At 40.7% G+C, this 17,042-nt stretch overlaps 1 protein-coding gene across 1 annotated transcript; it reads right to left on the minus strand.

Annotated features, from left to right (window-relative positions):
• Positions 1-628: 628 nt before the first annotated feature.
• Positions 629-3,312, minus strand: LOC132192152 (probable mannitol dehydrogenase). Its single transcript, XM_059607398.1, has 5 exons — positions 3,200-3,312; positions 2,906-3,019; positions 2,048-2,561; positions 1,577-1,730; positions 629-1,466 (listed from the first exon to the last, which is right to left on the minus strand). The coding sequence occupies exons 1-5, from the start codon at positions 3,295-3,297 to the stop codon at positions 1,258-1,260; spliced, it is 1,089 nt and encodes a 362-aa protein (XP_059463381.1). The 5' UTR covers positions 3,298-3,312; the 3' UTR covers positions 629-1,257.
• Positions 3,313-17,042: the final 13,730 nt, after the last annotated feature.

Raw genomic sequence — 17,042 nt, forward strand, 5'->3', positions numbered from 1 at the left:
AAGCCATTTTCAGCATATTCCTTAAGATATTTTTTGTGTTGCATTTCCCTCCTTCCTCTCCCTCTATAAAAGTGCCTCATTCACATTGATTTGGTTCAGGTTCTTGTGCTTTGCAATAAACAGAGCCCCTTGGAAAGATCTTTAAGTAAATCCCACTCTTTTTTTCTCTCTAGTAAATCGTTAGTCGCCCTTAAGATTTAGAATTTGTCCACCGAAGTCAAGTTTCAATGGACTAAGGAGATCAGAATTTTGAATGGTTGTTGCTTCATTAACAGGTAAAATCTGACCACACACTCAATGCAATAGGACAGAGGTATTGCCCTGACTTAAAAGTAATATTTGAATACGACACATATGGTCATATGGGAAAAAAAACACATAATATTGTCGGTGGCCAGGTTGCTGGCCGTCAGTAATTGTAGTATACATATTTTTCACCTGTGCTGTCCACTCCAAACATGGCATATTTAACACATGTAACAAACTTTTATGATGCTTTCTGCCTTTCAATTATTTATTTATTTCAATAAGCTTTTTGGTTCCGCGTCCTCTCATGGTTGTCCTTATCATTTCACTATTTCAGCCCTATAAAAACACCACTCCACTAATTTCACCCCCAACCCACAATTCCACTGCAATCAAGAAAGGCAATCTAAGCCTTCCATTTTCTATATATCTCCTTGCTGAAGCAGAGGAAGAAAGTCAGCCACCCAACCCCTTTTCATCATCGTGGTCATCGTCTCAATCTGATTGCTTTATTGGGTTGCTTGCAGATTGATTATTTAGTAGCACAAAGCGTTTCTCTTACTGCAAATGGAAAAGGAGATGAGAAACATGAGTTCTTGGATTGAGGTTGCACCAGCCCTTCTCATAATTTCCCTGACCAAGGTTCCCCTTTCTCCTGTATTGGAGACGATTACCGAGGAGGAGCCTGAGGAATACGATGAAGATTCCTAACTATTGCACTGTGTTTTTCTTTTTCCTGCTGTAATCTTTGGATCTGTATATGGGTTTGTTGTGGAGACCTTTCAACTACTAATTTGAAAGGTAGCAATTGGACCACTTTTTATTTTTATTTTTATTATTTTTTATTTTTTTTATTCAAAGGGGGAAAAGGGGAAAGGTGTGTGAGGATGAATTTATATGAGAAAAAGGACAAAGTTGAAGGTTCCAGTACTAGAAGATAGAATAAGCAATTGAACAAAATTATTGGAACAATACAAGAAAACTAATTAAAGACACCATTCAAGCTAGTCTTCAGGGTTTGGTAGCAGCCAAGGTGTTTCCTATGTCAATGACAAATCGGTATCGAACATCACCCTTAGCAAGGCGCTCCATGGCTGTGTTCACGTACTCCATTGGAATAAGCTCTGTGTCTGCTGTGATGTTATGTTTTGCTGCAAAGTCTACCATTTCTTGTATCTCCTTCATTCCTCCGGTGGCACTTCCCGCAACCGTCTTCCTCCCTGTTTTACGATTCTTATTAACTATATAATCATGAATGAATAAAAAATGATATATACATATATAATAACAATTGCAAATAAAGTTTGTCAGTTTAGCTTATAGAATTTACCCATAAGCAGAGGAAAGACGGGTAGCTCAAGCGGCTTTTCTGGTGCACCCAGCAAAACAAGTTTCCCATTAGTCTTCAATAGCTCAATTAATGGCAAAATGGGGTGTGAAGCAGATACGGTATCAAGGATACCATCCATTGTACTCTTGGCAGCCTGCACAAATTTAATGTGTATCCAAAATTAAACACTCAATCCCTCAAAAAGTACAATGATGAGAAAATAAAGTATATGCTAATATTAAGTAATTAAGGGATTGATTCTTGGTCCTGACTTCTTACGAAGCATCGATCGAGTCTAATTAAGGTTGGACCCTTAAGTGCAACAATTATTTGGGGTCACGTTCTAGGAAAAAACTTGATCTTTACCTAATTCGTGTGGAGGGAACGCTTTGACAGTGTCATAGGGATCTAGTTGAGCTAAGCTCCTGATACCCAGTTATAAAAATAAAATAAAATTAAGTTAATATTTACCTGAACTTGTTCTTGGTCACGGCTAAGCAAAAATGAGTCAGCACCAAGATGTTCCAAAGCTTCCTCCTTCTTGCTAATGGAGGTGCTAATCACTGTCACTTTAGCCCCAAAAGCCTTTGCAAATTTAACAGCTAGATGACCTAGCCCACCTAGGCCGACAACTCCAATATGCTTACCAACCTCGGCAAAACCAAAATATTTCAGGGGACTGTAAACTGTGATCCCGGCACAAAGTAGTGGAGCGCTGGCGTCAAGTGGGACATTTTCAGGGAAGCGAATGATGTAGCGCTCGTTAGCTACCATTGTGTCGGAGTAGCCTCCGTACGTGATTGTTCCGTCGTGGTAAACGGTGCTATAGGTAAGTATCATATCTGGACAATAAATTTCGAGATCATTGGTACAATTCTCGCAGGAATGACATGCACCAACAACGCATCCAACGCCCACACTGTCTCCTACTTTAACTTTCTTAACCTTGCTCCCCACTTCTATCACTTCCCCAACCATTTCGTGCCTGTAAGTTCAAATTTCAGTTTCAATAGAGTCAGAATAGGTCATATTTTCTGTTTAAATTGATAATAATCTAAATAACAAATTGCTTGACATCTCCGACCAAACTTCCTATATAGCATGAGTGATAAGTTTTGTTGAATTTCTTTTAGACTAGTCTATCCCAGCAAAATGAACAAATATGTAAAAGACAGAACAGTAAATTACACCATATCTCCTCCAAAATAAACAAAAAGGTTAATCGTACTTTGGTCCATATATCTACAATTAATGGTCAGAGGACCATTAATTGTAGATATATGGATGATATATATGGAAGAAGAAGATTGAGAATCCTAGGAAGCGTACCCAGGAACAAGTGGGTAAATGGACATGCCCCAATCGTTGGTGGTCATGTGAAGGTCCGAGTGGCATACCCCACAATACAGAACTTTGAACGTAACGTCTTCCTCTCCCGTTGCTCTGCGGAGATATATACCATTTTTAATTAACACAAACCAAGAGTTCAGAACCCCAAAAAAAATAAAAATAAAAATAAAAACAACAACAAAAGCTAAAGAAATCTTAGCTAGGCATGCATGGATCATTGGCGTGCATGCATATATAGATAAGCAAAGATGCAAAGACAAAACAGTAGTGTACCTTCTGGAGAATTTGAAGGGTGAGAGGACCCCCGAAGTGTCCCTGGCGGCCCATCCAAAGGCCTTCTTCGGGTGCTCTTGCTCCGGTGATTTCGCCATTTCTGATCTCTTCCCACAAATTAAGAAACAATAACGGTAACAAAAAGTGTACGATGTATATATGATTGTCTAGTAAAATCTGCAGGAGCAGGAACGAGGATGTTGGTATATATAGGCAGTGGCGGGGGTTTGATGCCGGCGCTGGTCTGACGTATTCAGTGAGCTATTGATCAGTTTCTTTCCACTTGCTAAAATGATATAGAAAAGTAAAGCTCTAAATCGAAGACCAAACGGCTACATCGTGATTATAGGACTTTTCTCTTCGGGAAAATTATAGTTAAATCAAACTGGGGCAGGGGCTGACGTATTCAGTGAGCATATTCGCGACTCTAATTATTTTATTTTGAGTATTAAATACTATTTATCTAACATAATTACATCAAGATTAATCATACTAACTACACTTATATAGTAGGTGAAGTGCTGATATATTTGTTAATTAATATAATAGATGACAATTTGATATGCTTGCTGCACGCCTGACCATCCGTTGGTTTAGGCTTTTGTATTTATAGAATATGTTTACATGAGATTACACTTGGTATGAGATTTAAATACTAAGTGTTAAGATATACAAGGAGATAAGTTTAACAAGAAATTGTTATCTAAATAATCTGCTACAACCTTTATCCAGAGATATTGTTTAATTTGATATTATCTTGTATAAAGTCCTCATCTGAAGAGATGTCTCTAACACGCCCCCTCAAGCTCAACGGTATGGAATGAACGTTGAGCTTGTCTCTAAAAAATCCAAACTGAGATAAAGACAGCGGTTTGGTGAAGACATCTGCTAGCTGATCCTTGCTAGATATAAACTTGATGTTGAGTGTCTTTTTAGCAACCATGTCGCGGACAAAGAGGAAATCGATTTCAACATATTTAGTTCGTGCATGAAAGACGGAATTAGAGGATAGGTAGGTAGCTCCAATGTTATCGCAACATAGCGTAGGGGCTGTGGAGAGATGTAATCCCAGTTCAGAGCATAAGGATAAGATCCATGATAGCTCTGCAGCAATGTTGGCAAGTGCTTTGTATTTAGCTTCCTTACTCAAACGAGCAACAATTTGTTGTTTTCAGCAGCTCCAGGAAATTAGATTTTTGCCAAGAAAAACACAATAGCCCCTTGTTGAACGTCGATCATCCTTGTTTCCGGCCCAATCAGCATCTGAGAAAGCTTGAATTGCAGTGGTGTTAGACTTGTAAAATTGAAGGTCATACTACACAGTTTGCTTGAGATAGCATAGTAGTCTTTTTGTTGCTTGCCAATGTAGCTCAGTTGGGTTTTGCATGAATTGAGAAAGCTTATTCACAAAGTAAGAGATGTCTGGTCGAGTAACGCATAGGTACTGTAATGCGCCAATAGTACTGCAATACAGAGTTGGATCAGGGAAAATATCACCTTCGTGAGCAGATAGGTTTGTGGATGATGCCATAGGGGATGTGGCTGGTTTGGCTTCTACCATTTTAGTGCACTTGAGAAGGTCAACAATATACCTTTGTTGAGAGAGAATCACACCATCAGAGGAAGGAACAACTTCTATACCTAGGAAAAAATTAAATTTACCTAGGTCTTTGACTGCAAAGTCATTGTGAAGTGCAGCAAGAAGATCACAAATTGCAAAGGATTTGGAGCTAGTTATCAGGATGTCATCCACATAAATTAACACAAACATAGTGCAGTCCTTGGATTTATAGATGAAGAGGGACGTGTCTGATTTGGAGCTAGAAAATCCAAGAGCTAGGAGCTTGGTACTGAGTCTGGAAAACCAAGCTCGAGGGGCTTGTTTGAGACCATATAGAGCTTTGTTCAACTTACATAAGTGTTGAGGGTGCTGAGGATGTGCAAAGCCAGGGGGCTAGGACATGTAGACCTGCTCGGACAGATTGCCACGAAGAAAGGCGTTATGTATATCTATTTGATGTATGGGCCAGCCACTAGAGAGGGCGATGAGAACAATACGGACTGTTTTAGGCTTAATTACAGGGCTGTGGGTCTTACCATAATCAATTCCAGCTAATTGGTGGAATCCTTTTGTGACAAGTCATGCTTTATAGTGTTCTACTAAGCCATCCGCCTTTCTTTTTATTCGAAAGACCCATTTACACCCAATGACATTGGCAATCAAATCTAGGGGAACCAAGGTCCATGTGTTGTTCTTCAGTAGGGCATCGAAATCAATGTTCATAGCCTTTGTCCAATTTGCGTTTTTAACAGCTGATGTAAAACATGTTGACTCCAGATCAATTGAAGAGGATTCAGTAATAAGGGCATGAGGAAAGGGGTACCTAACTGTGCCATCTGTGAACAATTGGGTTTGGATATGTTATTTTTGGCACGAGTGACCATGGGATGAGGTTGGTTGGGATTAGTGGAGGGAGAAGATGCCATGGACAGAGATGCAGTAGAGGTTGAGGTAAAAGATGGAGTTTCGGCCAAAGGGAGAATGGGGTTCATGATTTCTGGGGAATTGGGTGATGCGGCATCTGGGAAGGTGGGTATTACGTTTTGTGGGCTGGGTGGCGTCGTGATATCTGGGGAAGTGGGTGAGGCGGCATTTAGGAAGGTGGTTATTACATTTTGTGGGCTGGGTGGATATGGAGGAGATGGAGACCCATTTTCGGGTGGGTTAAATGGTGTTGGGTTTTGAATGTTGTGGGTTGTGTGTATAATTTGAGGTAGGGAATTGGTTTGGGAAGGAGATGTTTCCGTGAGATTCTGGAGGGCAGATTTGGTTGTGCAAGGGAAAATATTTTCTTGGAAGATTACATCTCTAGAGATGTAGAGACATCCTGTAGATAAGTGAAGGTATTTGTATCCCTTGTGTTGGGCACTGTAACCTAAGAATAGACGTTGTTTAGACCGGGTTTGGAATTTATTTTTGTTGTAAGGACGTAAGTTGGGCCAACAAGCACAACCAAAGACTCGAAGAAAATTGTAATCGGGTTGACAATTAAAGATGGGGAAAAAAGGTGAACAATTTGAGAGAATTGGAATAGGCATACGATTGATTAAATAGCATGTTGTTAAGAAAGCGTCATCCCAAAATTCAAAAGGCATATTGGCATGAGAGAGGAGTGCTAATCCCGTTTCGACAATATGTCGATGTTTACGTTCAATGGCACCATTTTGTTGGTGAGTATGGGGGCAAAAGATTCCATGAAGAATGCCAAATTGAATTAGTTATTTATTTAGGGGATGGTATTCGCCACCCCAATCAGATTGAACATATTTAATTTTGGAATTGAAATAACATTTGACATATGATTTTAATCTTAGGAAAATAGAGCTAACATCACTTTTGCATGACATTGGAAAAAGCCACGTATATTTACTGTAAGCATCAAGAAAAGATACATAATATTTGGAGCCAGATCTAGATAGAATAGGAGTTGGTCCTCATATATCAGTGTAAATTAATGCTAAAGGACACGTGGCTATAGATGAAGATGCTGAAAATTTGAGTTGTTTGCTTTTGGAACCCAAGCAGGCAGAGCAGTTCGTGGATTCTTTTGAAGAAGCAACAGGTAGATGAAAATTGGAAAGGACACGACGAACAACTTTCAAAGCAGGATGACCCAACCTTGAGTGCCATTGAGACTCTGAGACTTTCTCACCCACCATGGCAGAAGTGGGTGGTTTATTTGTGGAATGAAAAAATTGATAAAAGACTTTTTATTCCGGCCGTGGAGCATAAGCTTCCCGGTTCGACGGTCCTTCAAAAGAAAATAGAATGGATGAAATTGAAAGAATGTGTTTGTGTCTTTTGTGAATTGATGAACAAATATTAAATTTTTGGAGATGTGGGGAACGTGCAAGATATTATATAAATTCATGTTAAAGGATGGGAGAGAAAGTTGGGCATTTCCAATATGTTTAATGGAAAGTCCATTACCATTTCCAACTCGAATTTGATCTATGCCCATGTATTCATCAGCCGCAATGTTCAGATTGGTGGGATCAGGTGTCAGGTGATGAGTAGATGCGAAGTTCGGATACCAATTTAGATCGCCACTAGTAGAAGGAGTATTGAGATATGCTTGTGGAGGAGAGATTTGATCATGAGAATATGCTTCATTGAAGCGATTGTAGCAGTCCAGGGCAATATGGCCATAGCGATTACATACTTGGCAGAGGGGACGGTTGGAGTGATGGCCGTGAGTAGGATGTGTTTTGCGCCCCCTACCATGATAGGGACAAGAATTATGAGTGCTGGAGTGTCAACCAGATGAGTGAAAATCACGTCCAGATGAGGGAAAAACATGTCCAGATGAGTTGAAGCCATGCGAAGGACCATTGCGAGCCCCACGTCCACGCTGATGGTATCCACGTGAAGTAAAATTTGCTCCTGCCATGGACAAATCAATTGATGGCTGGCTTTGTTCCAATCTCATCTCATGTGTAAGAAGATGCCCATAAATCTCCTTTATTGATAACAGATCAGCACGTGTGAGAACTAATGTCACAAATGGATCATACTCAGATCCAAGACCACCGAGGAAGAAACTTTGCTTATCAAGTTCATCGATAGGATGATCTACTGTAGCAAGAGTGTCAGTGAGAGTCTGAAAACGGTGATTATAGTCTGCTATGGGGGAAGAGCCTTTCTTCATGGTGGATAGTTGATGATGCACATTCATGGTGCGGGAGCGAGATTGAGACTTGAACAACGTCTTTAGCACCTTCTAGGCTTTGCATGAGGTGGTGCAACGAGTGATATGAATCAGCAGTTTTTCAGAGATTGCTGAATTAATTGCTCCTAAGATAATCTAATCTTGCATCTGCCAAGTGTGGTAGGCAGGGTTGGGTGTCTCAATGACAACATGATCTTTGGTAGTTTTAATGGTTGGGGAAGGGCAAGGAATTGAACCATCTACATAACCGTAGACGTCCCCACCTTTGTGGTGAGGAACAATTTGGGTTAGCCATAGTGGGTAGTTGTCCCTAGTCAATTTGATAGGGTTGAGACTGGAGAAAGTGACAAGGTTCAAAGATTGGATAGCCATGAAAAGATAAATAGCGGAAGAGAAAAAAAAAAGATCGAGCGACGTGAGTCTAATGCTCTGATACCATATAATAGATGACAATTTGATATGCTTGCTGCCTTACGAAACGTTGGTTTAGGCTTTCGTTTTTATAGAATAATGTTTACATGAGATTACACTTAGTATGAGATTTAAACACTAAGTGATAAGATATACAAGGAGATAAGTTTAACAAGAAATTGTTATCTAAATAATCTGCTGCAAGCTTTATCCAGAGATATTGTTTAATTTGATATTATCTTGTATAGAGTCCTCATTTGAAGAGATGTCTCTAACAATTAATAACAGCAAGTGAGAAAATTGGTCGAAAACATACACTATAAAAATTTTAAGTTTTAGGGACGTTTTGTTAAGGGGGTATTTTTAACAAAACGATCCCACTAAAGGTCATTTTACTATATAATTGGGGGCGTTGCAACAGTGCACAGTGCACGTCCCTAATCAATGGAGATGAATGGGGATGTGCCAATAGTGCACGTCCCCAATCGGTGGGGACATGCACTGTTCACACGTCCCCTTTTAAAAGGGGATGTGTAGTTCAAAATGTCCCATTTTAAGAACATTTTTCATTGTTAAAACGTTCTTAATTTTTTATTTTAGGCACTTTTATCGGAGCATTTGCAAAATATCCCTAATTGAGTATCCCTAATTAAATATGGACATTTTTTGACCTTAAAATGTCACATTAAAAATGTCCCTATTTCATTGTCTTTTTGTAGTGATAATTATAATTTTGGCATAGAGAAGAACGCATAGAAATATGTTGATTTTTTTTTTTTTAACAATTATGAGATGGCTAATTATTGGTCGAATTATTAAAGATTTCAATCAGTTTTGATTGTTCAAACTGAAGAAAAGCGAACGCGGAATATAGTTTTCTAACTATATTTATTCATTTTTTTTTTGGCCTCTCTAAATTGCATGAATAAGTGTACAAACACGACTCTATGCTTGTCTTATAGCTAGCTGAGTAGTAATTTTTGGCACACTGGCGTACTTGAACATTAAGTATGCCGGTGTTAAAATATTATTTTATTTTATTTTTTTTACTGTTCAAATATTATTTTAATAATATTTTATAATATTTTAACACCAGTGTACTTACTATTCAAGCACGCCGGTGTGCCAAAAATCACTATTCAGCATCACATTGCTAACTAAGTGAGAAAAACCAGAGGAACTTGCGTTGAACATGGTGTTTGAGTAAAACAAAATACCGCACCCCTAAGATAATCTACAGCAACATTAACTAACTCTTAGCTATGCCCTTTTCAATACAAACGCTAACATATTATCTATTTTACTCTCCATTCTTTTGAAATACTAATTTTCATGAAAAAAAAAAAACTTCAAAGCATGCTGGAAAGTTTCATAATATTATGATAGTAGAGAGAAAGATAGCCGAAAATTAAGGTATTTCAACCTATGACCTACGTCTACATATTAAAGCATTCTTTCTAGCTATTTCTTTTATTGATTAGTTGATTGTATACAAGACTTTATTTATAGATAAAGAGTCTGAACCTTACATGTTTCTTTTACTTTTCCATTACCAATAATAAATTTAATTTATACAAATCATCTTGTAACTCTTGAGAAATATGCTTCTGAGTGATGTTTTCCCCCACATTCGGTGATGGGGATCCTGTGAAATTTTTTCACTGAATTTCAGTCTCATTGCATTGTGGTCATTTAATGCAGGCCATCGATCACGATAAATGGGGAATTTGATGTGTTCTAGGTCATTGAATACAACTTGTCACTGGGATCTAGGAGTATACACGCGGATGCAGTTATTTGCAATATTCGTAACCGCATCTGCAAAATGCGAATATCACTTTTAGATTTCCGCATCCGTATCCGCATCATATTTTCTCTATCCGTGTGCGATTATTGTGATTATTGAATCCGGTTACTATCCGCTATCTGCATTTTAGGTAACACTACAAAAATTTAAGAATTTTGTGACTATATATTAGTGACGTTTTAGGGCCCAAAAAATAAAAACAAAATAATAATAATAAAATAAAAAATAAAATAAATAGTCACTAATAGGTTAGTGACATGCATGTAGTGACGTTTTTGAAATGAAAAACGTTTGGTGGACTAGAAATGGGGGTAGTGATGTTTTCTGCTGTTGGTGACGTGAATACAGCATAAAACGTCACTACCCTTTAAAAAATTATAAAAAATAATAATAATAATTTTTTTTTTATAAAAAAAATACACTACTAATTTGTACAAATTCAATACATATATATATTTGTTTTTTTCTTTCTTCTTTCTTCATTTTTTTTTTTTTGAACAGCCCTAAAATCGCCTTCAAGAATCGGTAAGAAAACAGTATATAGGGCAGATTGGTCCATTCCACCTTTGCTTTCTCCATCAATATTAGAACAATTGTGCACTTCAACAACCAAAAACTAGGTCTCAAAGTGTATACCTTGGCTGCAATTACCCATCCTCTGTGTCATCCACCACATCTTGTGGCGGAAAACCCACATAAAGTGCAATCCCCTGTTGAATCATAGAATTCATCACTAAATGTAAGGCAATAATCCAAATTTTGAGCCTTACCCAACAGTGCATTACACATAGAAACAAAATTATTAAAGAAAACGAAGAAAAAAGAAAAAAAAAAAAAAAAAAAGATAATGTTGGGCCATGGATCCGCTCTTAATGCCTAACGGGTCCCAAACCCAACCTAAGCTAAACAGAGTACCCGACAAGGCCTCGAACAAGCTTTTCCCGAGGAGGCTTCGTAAACTGAGGAGGTCTCGAACACGAGTCCGAGACTACTCCTCGGTTGGTATCAGATACCAAATCCGAGACGCAACTCCTCGAAAGCAAATAAGTCAAGAGCCAAGGGTAAAACTGCCATTTTACAACTAAGGATATGCAAGTATTCAAACTAGTCCAAGTGATCATTATCTCACATTCAAAAAGCTCTCTACAGCATAGATGGTTATCCACCTATAAACTATCCATACACAAGCGGGATAAGTTCTTATTCAAATTCAAAAGGTTACCTAACTCAAACAAAAACCTTATCACTTTGTCCTAGGATTCCTACCCTTATCAAATGACTGCGAAGCAGATATTTAGGGATAGGAGTCCCGAGATGTGCGGGAAACAAATTCTTCTCCATGCCTATAAATACAGGTCCCAATTTCCATCAAAGGTATGCGCAATTCTAGCTCTGAAAACTTTGGTTGCTTAGATATTCTTTCCTCACATTCTGACTTAGGCATTGAAGCTCCCCCCCGGGACACCACCGGGGGCACTAATCCTGTTTGCCCTTTTTGTGTGTAGCCTGAAGCGTCTACGAAGTTGTCAGCACCACCTCAAGGCGTGCCATGTCACCATCTCGAAAAACTGTGTATCAACAGTTTGGTGCCGTCTGTGGGAACACGCTTTTTGTTGAGTTTCGTTCATTCGATCAATTCTTATTATTCCGATATGGTGACTATGCGCTCCCATTCTCAATCGGTGAGTCAGCTTGACATACCTCGCGCGGCTACTTGGGCACCTCCTGATTTAGCTGGGTTCAAGAAGTAGATGACCAAATCCATGAAGGCTTTGCAGAAGCAGAATGAAGATCTTGCCACTAGGCTCACGATTGCTGAAGGCCGAAATAGCCGAAGGGATCAAGAGTGGGAAGAAAGGAGGACCAAAAGACACGAGGATAGGCGCGAGAAAGAGAGACGCGCTGAAATCCATTGGGGGAAGAGGCCCTGAGGTTCTGATCACGAAGATGATGCGAGTTCAGTTCAAGCCAACCACCACACAACTGTCCAGAACGTAAAAGACCGTCAGCGAACAAACCCCGAGAGGTCTCATCATACTAGATCTCGACGGGAGCAGTCTCCCTACCAGGAGGATCGTCATACTGAAGGGCATAGCGAGAACAACGTTAATGCTGACTTGCAGGATCTTAAGAAAAAGTACGAAGAGATGGCTCTCCTGATAGCTAATGGCGGAGATCAGTCCAATGCAAGGGAGCTCATGGGGAACACGAATTTGCCCTTCACTCCTCGGGTCATGAATTTTCCCCTCCTTGGAAAATTCAAGATGCCCCGAGCTAATACCTATGATGGCACCGGCGATCCAACGGACCATATGGAGAGTCTTCATGTGCATTTCATCCTTCATGGTACCCCAGACGAGATTTCATGTAGGGTTTTCCCCTTCTTTGGCTAGAGTAGCTAAAGATTGGTTTGGAAGGCTTCTAGCCAATAGATGATTTCAAAACTCTGGAGCGCCTCTTCTTAAGTCAGTTCTTGGCTACCCGAAAGAGGAAGAAGAATTCGGCCTATTTGCTATCTCTTGTTCATGGGAAGGAGGAGTCCTTGAAGGAATTCATGCTCAGGTTTTACCAGGAGAAGCTGATGATTGAAAATCCAAATGAGCAGACAGTACTTGATGCTTTGATGCATGAGGTTAGGGCTGAAGGGCCGTTGATGGCGGAGCTGTCGAAAAGTTCTAAGTTAGTGACTCTCAGTCAATTCATGAAGAAGGATGATGAGTACATTAATCAAGAAGAAACTGTTAAAGCTCTCATGAAGTCTCACAGGGATGAAATCGAAGCCAAGAGTGGTACTGTTAAGGCAGTACCGGCTAGTGTTGGGAAGAAAGAAGAGAATAATGTAAAGAAATCAGGGAAGGTGGTCTCGTCGTACCCACGGATGGACCCTCGAAAATTGCAGAGCCCGAAGTTCACTCCACTAAATACTAGCATGACTAAGGTATTCATGGAGATTAGGAAGGATCCTGTCTTCAAATGGCCAAGCAAGTTGAAAGGCGACCCTAAAAGGCGTGACTCTCAGAAGTACTGCGAGTATCATCGTGACCATGGTCACTTAACCGAGGAATGTATAACCTTGTGGCAAGAGCTTGAGAGTCACATCATAAACGGGAAGTTGGTGAAATTCCTGGTAGATGAGAGGAATCGAGGAAGGAATGAGGAGCCCCCGTTACTTGAAGGAAACCGAGAATCTCTCTGAAACCGAGAAATAAGGCCAAGGGAAGATCAGTATGTTGAACCGATAAACAATCAGCAGGCAGAACCAAGACGGGATCGGGATGCCCATCAGCCTCGGCATCAGGATGTAGTAAGGGAGATCCACACCATCTCAGGAGGAATAGCTGGTGGAGGAAGTTCTAGTTCATCTAGAAAAGCTTACGCAAGAAGAACAAAGGCTGATGATGAAGTGTTATAGTTAGGAAGACCTTCAAAAGTTGCGAAGAAGGAGGTGATGACTATATCCTTCTCTGAAGAAAATGCTAGGGGGATAATATTCCCCCACGATGATGCGTTAGTAGTTACACTAACAGTTGCCAACCATAAAATCCACCGAGTCTTGGTGGATAATGGTAGTTCCGCTGATATTTTATACTGGCCGGTCTTCAAATAGATGGGTGTTGACTGAGATCGGATCGAATCGTTTGGTTCGCCGTTTGGTAGGGTTTGCTAGAGAACAAGTCCAGCCAATGGGACTCATCTCCCTCTCGGTTACAGTGGGGACAACTCTTAGGCAGTCTACAACCATGGTGGACTTTTTGGTGATCGATCGACCGTCTACTTACAATGTGATCATTGGTCAACCGTCCCTCAATAAGTTGAAGGTTGTAACTTCAACTGACCATTTGATGATGAAGGTTCCTACATGGTAAGGAGTCGGAAAGGTGAGAGGAGATCAAACCACAGCAAGGAAATGTTATAACATTTCCCTCAAGAAAAAGGATCCTGCTCCATTGACTATCGGCGTGGCGGGTAGCCGAAGCAGAGATCCCATAAAAGGGGAACCTGCCAAGCCCTAAGAAGACATGGAGCTGGGAGAAGGAAAAGTAGTGATGATAGGAACACAGCTCGCCTCGGGAATCCGAGATGCTCTCATAACCTTTCTCCAAGGAAACATTGGAAGTATTTGCGTGGACTCACGAAGATATGCTAGGAATCAGTCCCGATGACATTCTCCACCAACTCAATGTGGACCCAAGCATGAAGCGAGTCAGGCAGAAGCGAAGGAAGTTTGCCCTCGAGCGGAATATGGCAATCATCGAGGAAGTTGAGAAGTTGCTCAAGGCTCGGTTTATAGAAGAGGTATATTATCCCGACTGGTTGGCCAATATGGTGCTGGTCAAAAAATCCAACGGGAAGTGGAGAATGTGCATAGACTTTATAGACCTCAACAAAGCATGCCCAAAAGACAACTTTCCTCTACCACGCATTGATGCGTTGGTAGATTCAAGAGCTGGATATGGCCTATTGAGCTTTATGGGCGCTTTTTTTGGTTACAACTAGATCTATATGCATCCGAAAGACCGGAAGAAGACCGCGTTTATCACTGACTGAGGCTTGTACTGCAACAAGGTTATGCCGTTCGGTCTGAAGAACGTAGGAACAACGTATTAGAGGCTGGTTAATAAGATGTTCCTAGACTAGATCGGGCGTATATGGAGCTGTATATTGATGACATGCTAGTTAAAAGCGTGCTACCAGAAGGCCATGTAGACGACCTGCATGAGACATTTAGAACATTGAAGCATTATGCGATGAAGTTGAATCTAGCAAAGTGTGCATTTGTAGTATCCTCGGGGAAATTTCTTGGCTACATGGTGTCAAACCGAGGAATAGAAGCTAATCCCGAGAAGATCCAAGCAGTCTTGGATATGCAATCCCCTAAGAATACGAAGCAACTTCAGCAATTGACGAGTAGGATTGCAGCGTTGAACCGATTCATCTCTCTGTCAACTGATAAGTGCCTACCATTTTTCAAAATCCTGGGGAAAGCATTTGAGTGGTCTAAAGAGTGTGAAGAGGCTTTTGAGCAATTGAAGAAGTACCTGATAAGTTCACCCCTGTTAAGCAGAACTATTCCAGGAGAAGCATTGTATCTATACTTAGCTGTCTCCCCAACAGCTGTTAGTGTTGCCCTCATCTGAGAAGAAGACGGCATTCATAAGCCAGTTTATTTCGTTAGCAAAGCATTGAGGGGAGCAGAAGAGCGGTACCCTCAAATGGAGAAGCTGGCATTTGCGCTAACTATTGCTTTCAGGAAGCTACGCCCGTATTTCCAAGCTCATACTATAAGAGTCTTGACTGAGTATCCATTGAAGAAAGTATTCAGAAAGTTAGATCTATCAGGCAGATTAGCTAACTCGGCAATCGAACTCGGAGAATTTGATATTGAGTTCCTCCTAAGGAACGCTATCAAAGGGCAGGTATCGATCGATTTCTTAGCAGAATTCACCAACCTACTTGTCACACTAGAATGGCAGAAAGATAAAATATGGGTAGTCTACATAGATGGATCTTCTACAAGGAAGAATGGTGGAGTTGGTGTTGTATTAATCACTCTGGATGGAGAAAAGTTATGTAGCTCCTTGAGGCTGGAGTTCAAGACCACCAATAATGAAGCCGAGTATGAGGCAGTTTTAGTTGGACTCAGTTTAGCCCTAGAGATGGGAGATGAGTTCGTCGAATTACAAAGCGATTCGCAGGTGATCGTCGGACACATCCGAGGAAAGTTTGAAGCCAGAGGAGGTAAAATGAAGCAATACTTATCAAAAGTACAAGATTTATAGAATGCATTCAAAAAATTATGTATTATGAAGATCCCAAGAGAAGAGAATGAAAGAGCTGACCGGCTAGCCTGGATGGCGTCAGCAGCAGCTAACAACGCCGAAGAGCCTGAAAGTCCAATCCAGACTTTAACAAGACCTGCCGTAGCCGAGACAGTCTCGGTCTCAGCTATCGAGATAGTCTCGGTCTCGGTTATCGAGACTATACCGGGATGGAATAGCAGCATAAGGGACTACTCAGAACAGGGAATTCTCCCGTTGGATAAGAAGTCAGCAACACAAGTCAGATATAGAGGTGCCAGATTTACCATCATCAATGGGATTCTGTACAAACGAGGCTTCATGCTACCACTCAAGTGTATCTCCAAGGAAGAAGGTGATTATGTCCTTCGCGAGATCAATGAAGGTATTTGTGGTAGTCACTTGGGAGCAAGGGTATTGGCGCATAAAACAATCAGAGCCGGCTTCTACTGGACGAATATGAGTCGAGACTCGGTACAGACAGTCAAGAATTGTGACAAATGCCAACGCTTCGCCAACATTGCAAAACAACCCCCATAAGATCTGAGTTCAATCTCTTCACCTTGGCCTTTCTCACAATGGGGGGTAGATATAGTAGGGCCACTACCTCATCGAAAGGAGGGTGTACGGTTCGCGGTTGTACCAGTGGATTATTTCACCAAATGGGCAGAAGTAGAAGCCCTAATGAACAATACAACCAAAAGCTGAGAATGGTTCTTGTGGAAGAATGTAGTATATCGCTATGGTATTCCACATGTGTTTGTAACTAATAATGGGAAGCAATTTGACTGCGAGTCATTCCGAGAATGGTGTGCAAAGCTTCGTATAAGAAACTACTACTCTTCTCCAGCTCATCCCCAGGCAAATGGGCAAGTAGAAGCTACCAACAAGACAATTTTCAAAGTTCTGAAGAAGAAACTTGGAGATCGAAAGGGTGATTGGGCAGATGATCTTTCAGAAGTCTTGTGGGCATACCGAACAATGAAAAGAACACCCACCAAGGATACCCCGTACGCCTTAGCTTTCGGGACCGAGGCAGTCATACTAGCCGAGGTGGGCTCGGGTAGCTACCGAGTCGAGACTTTTCATCCTAGACT

This window comes from Corylus avellana, chromosome ca9, assembly GCF_901000735.1.
Source record: "Corylus avellana chromosome ca9, CavTom2PMs-1.0".
Lineage (NCBI taxonomy): Eukaryota > Viridiplantae > Streptophyta > Magnoliopsida > Fagales > Betulaceae > Corylus > Corylus avellana.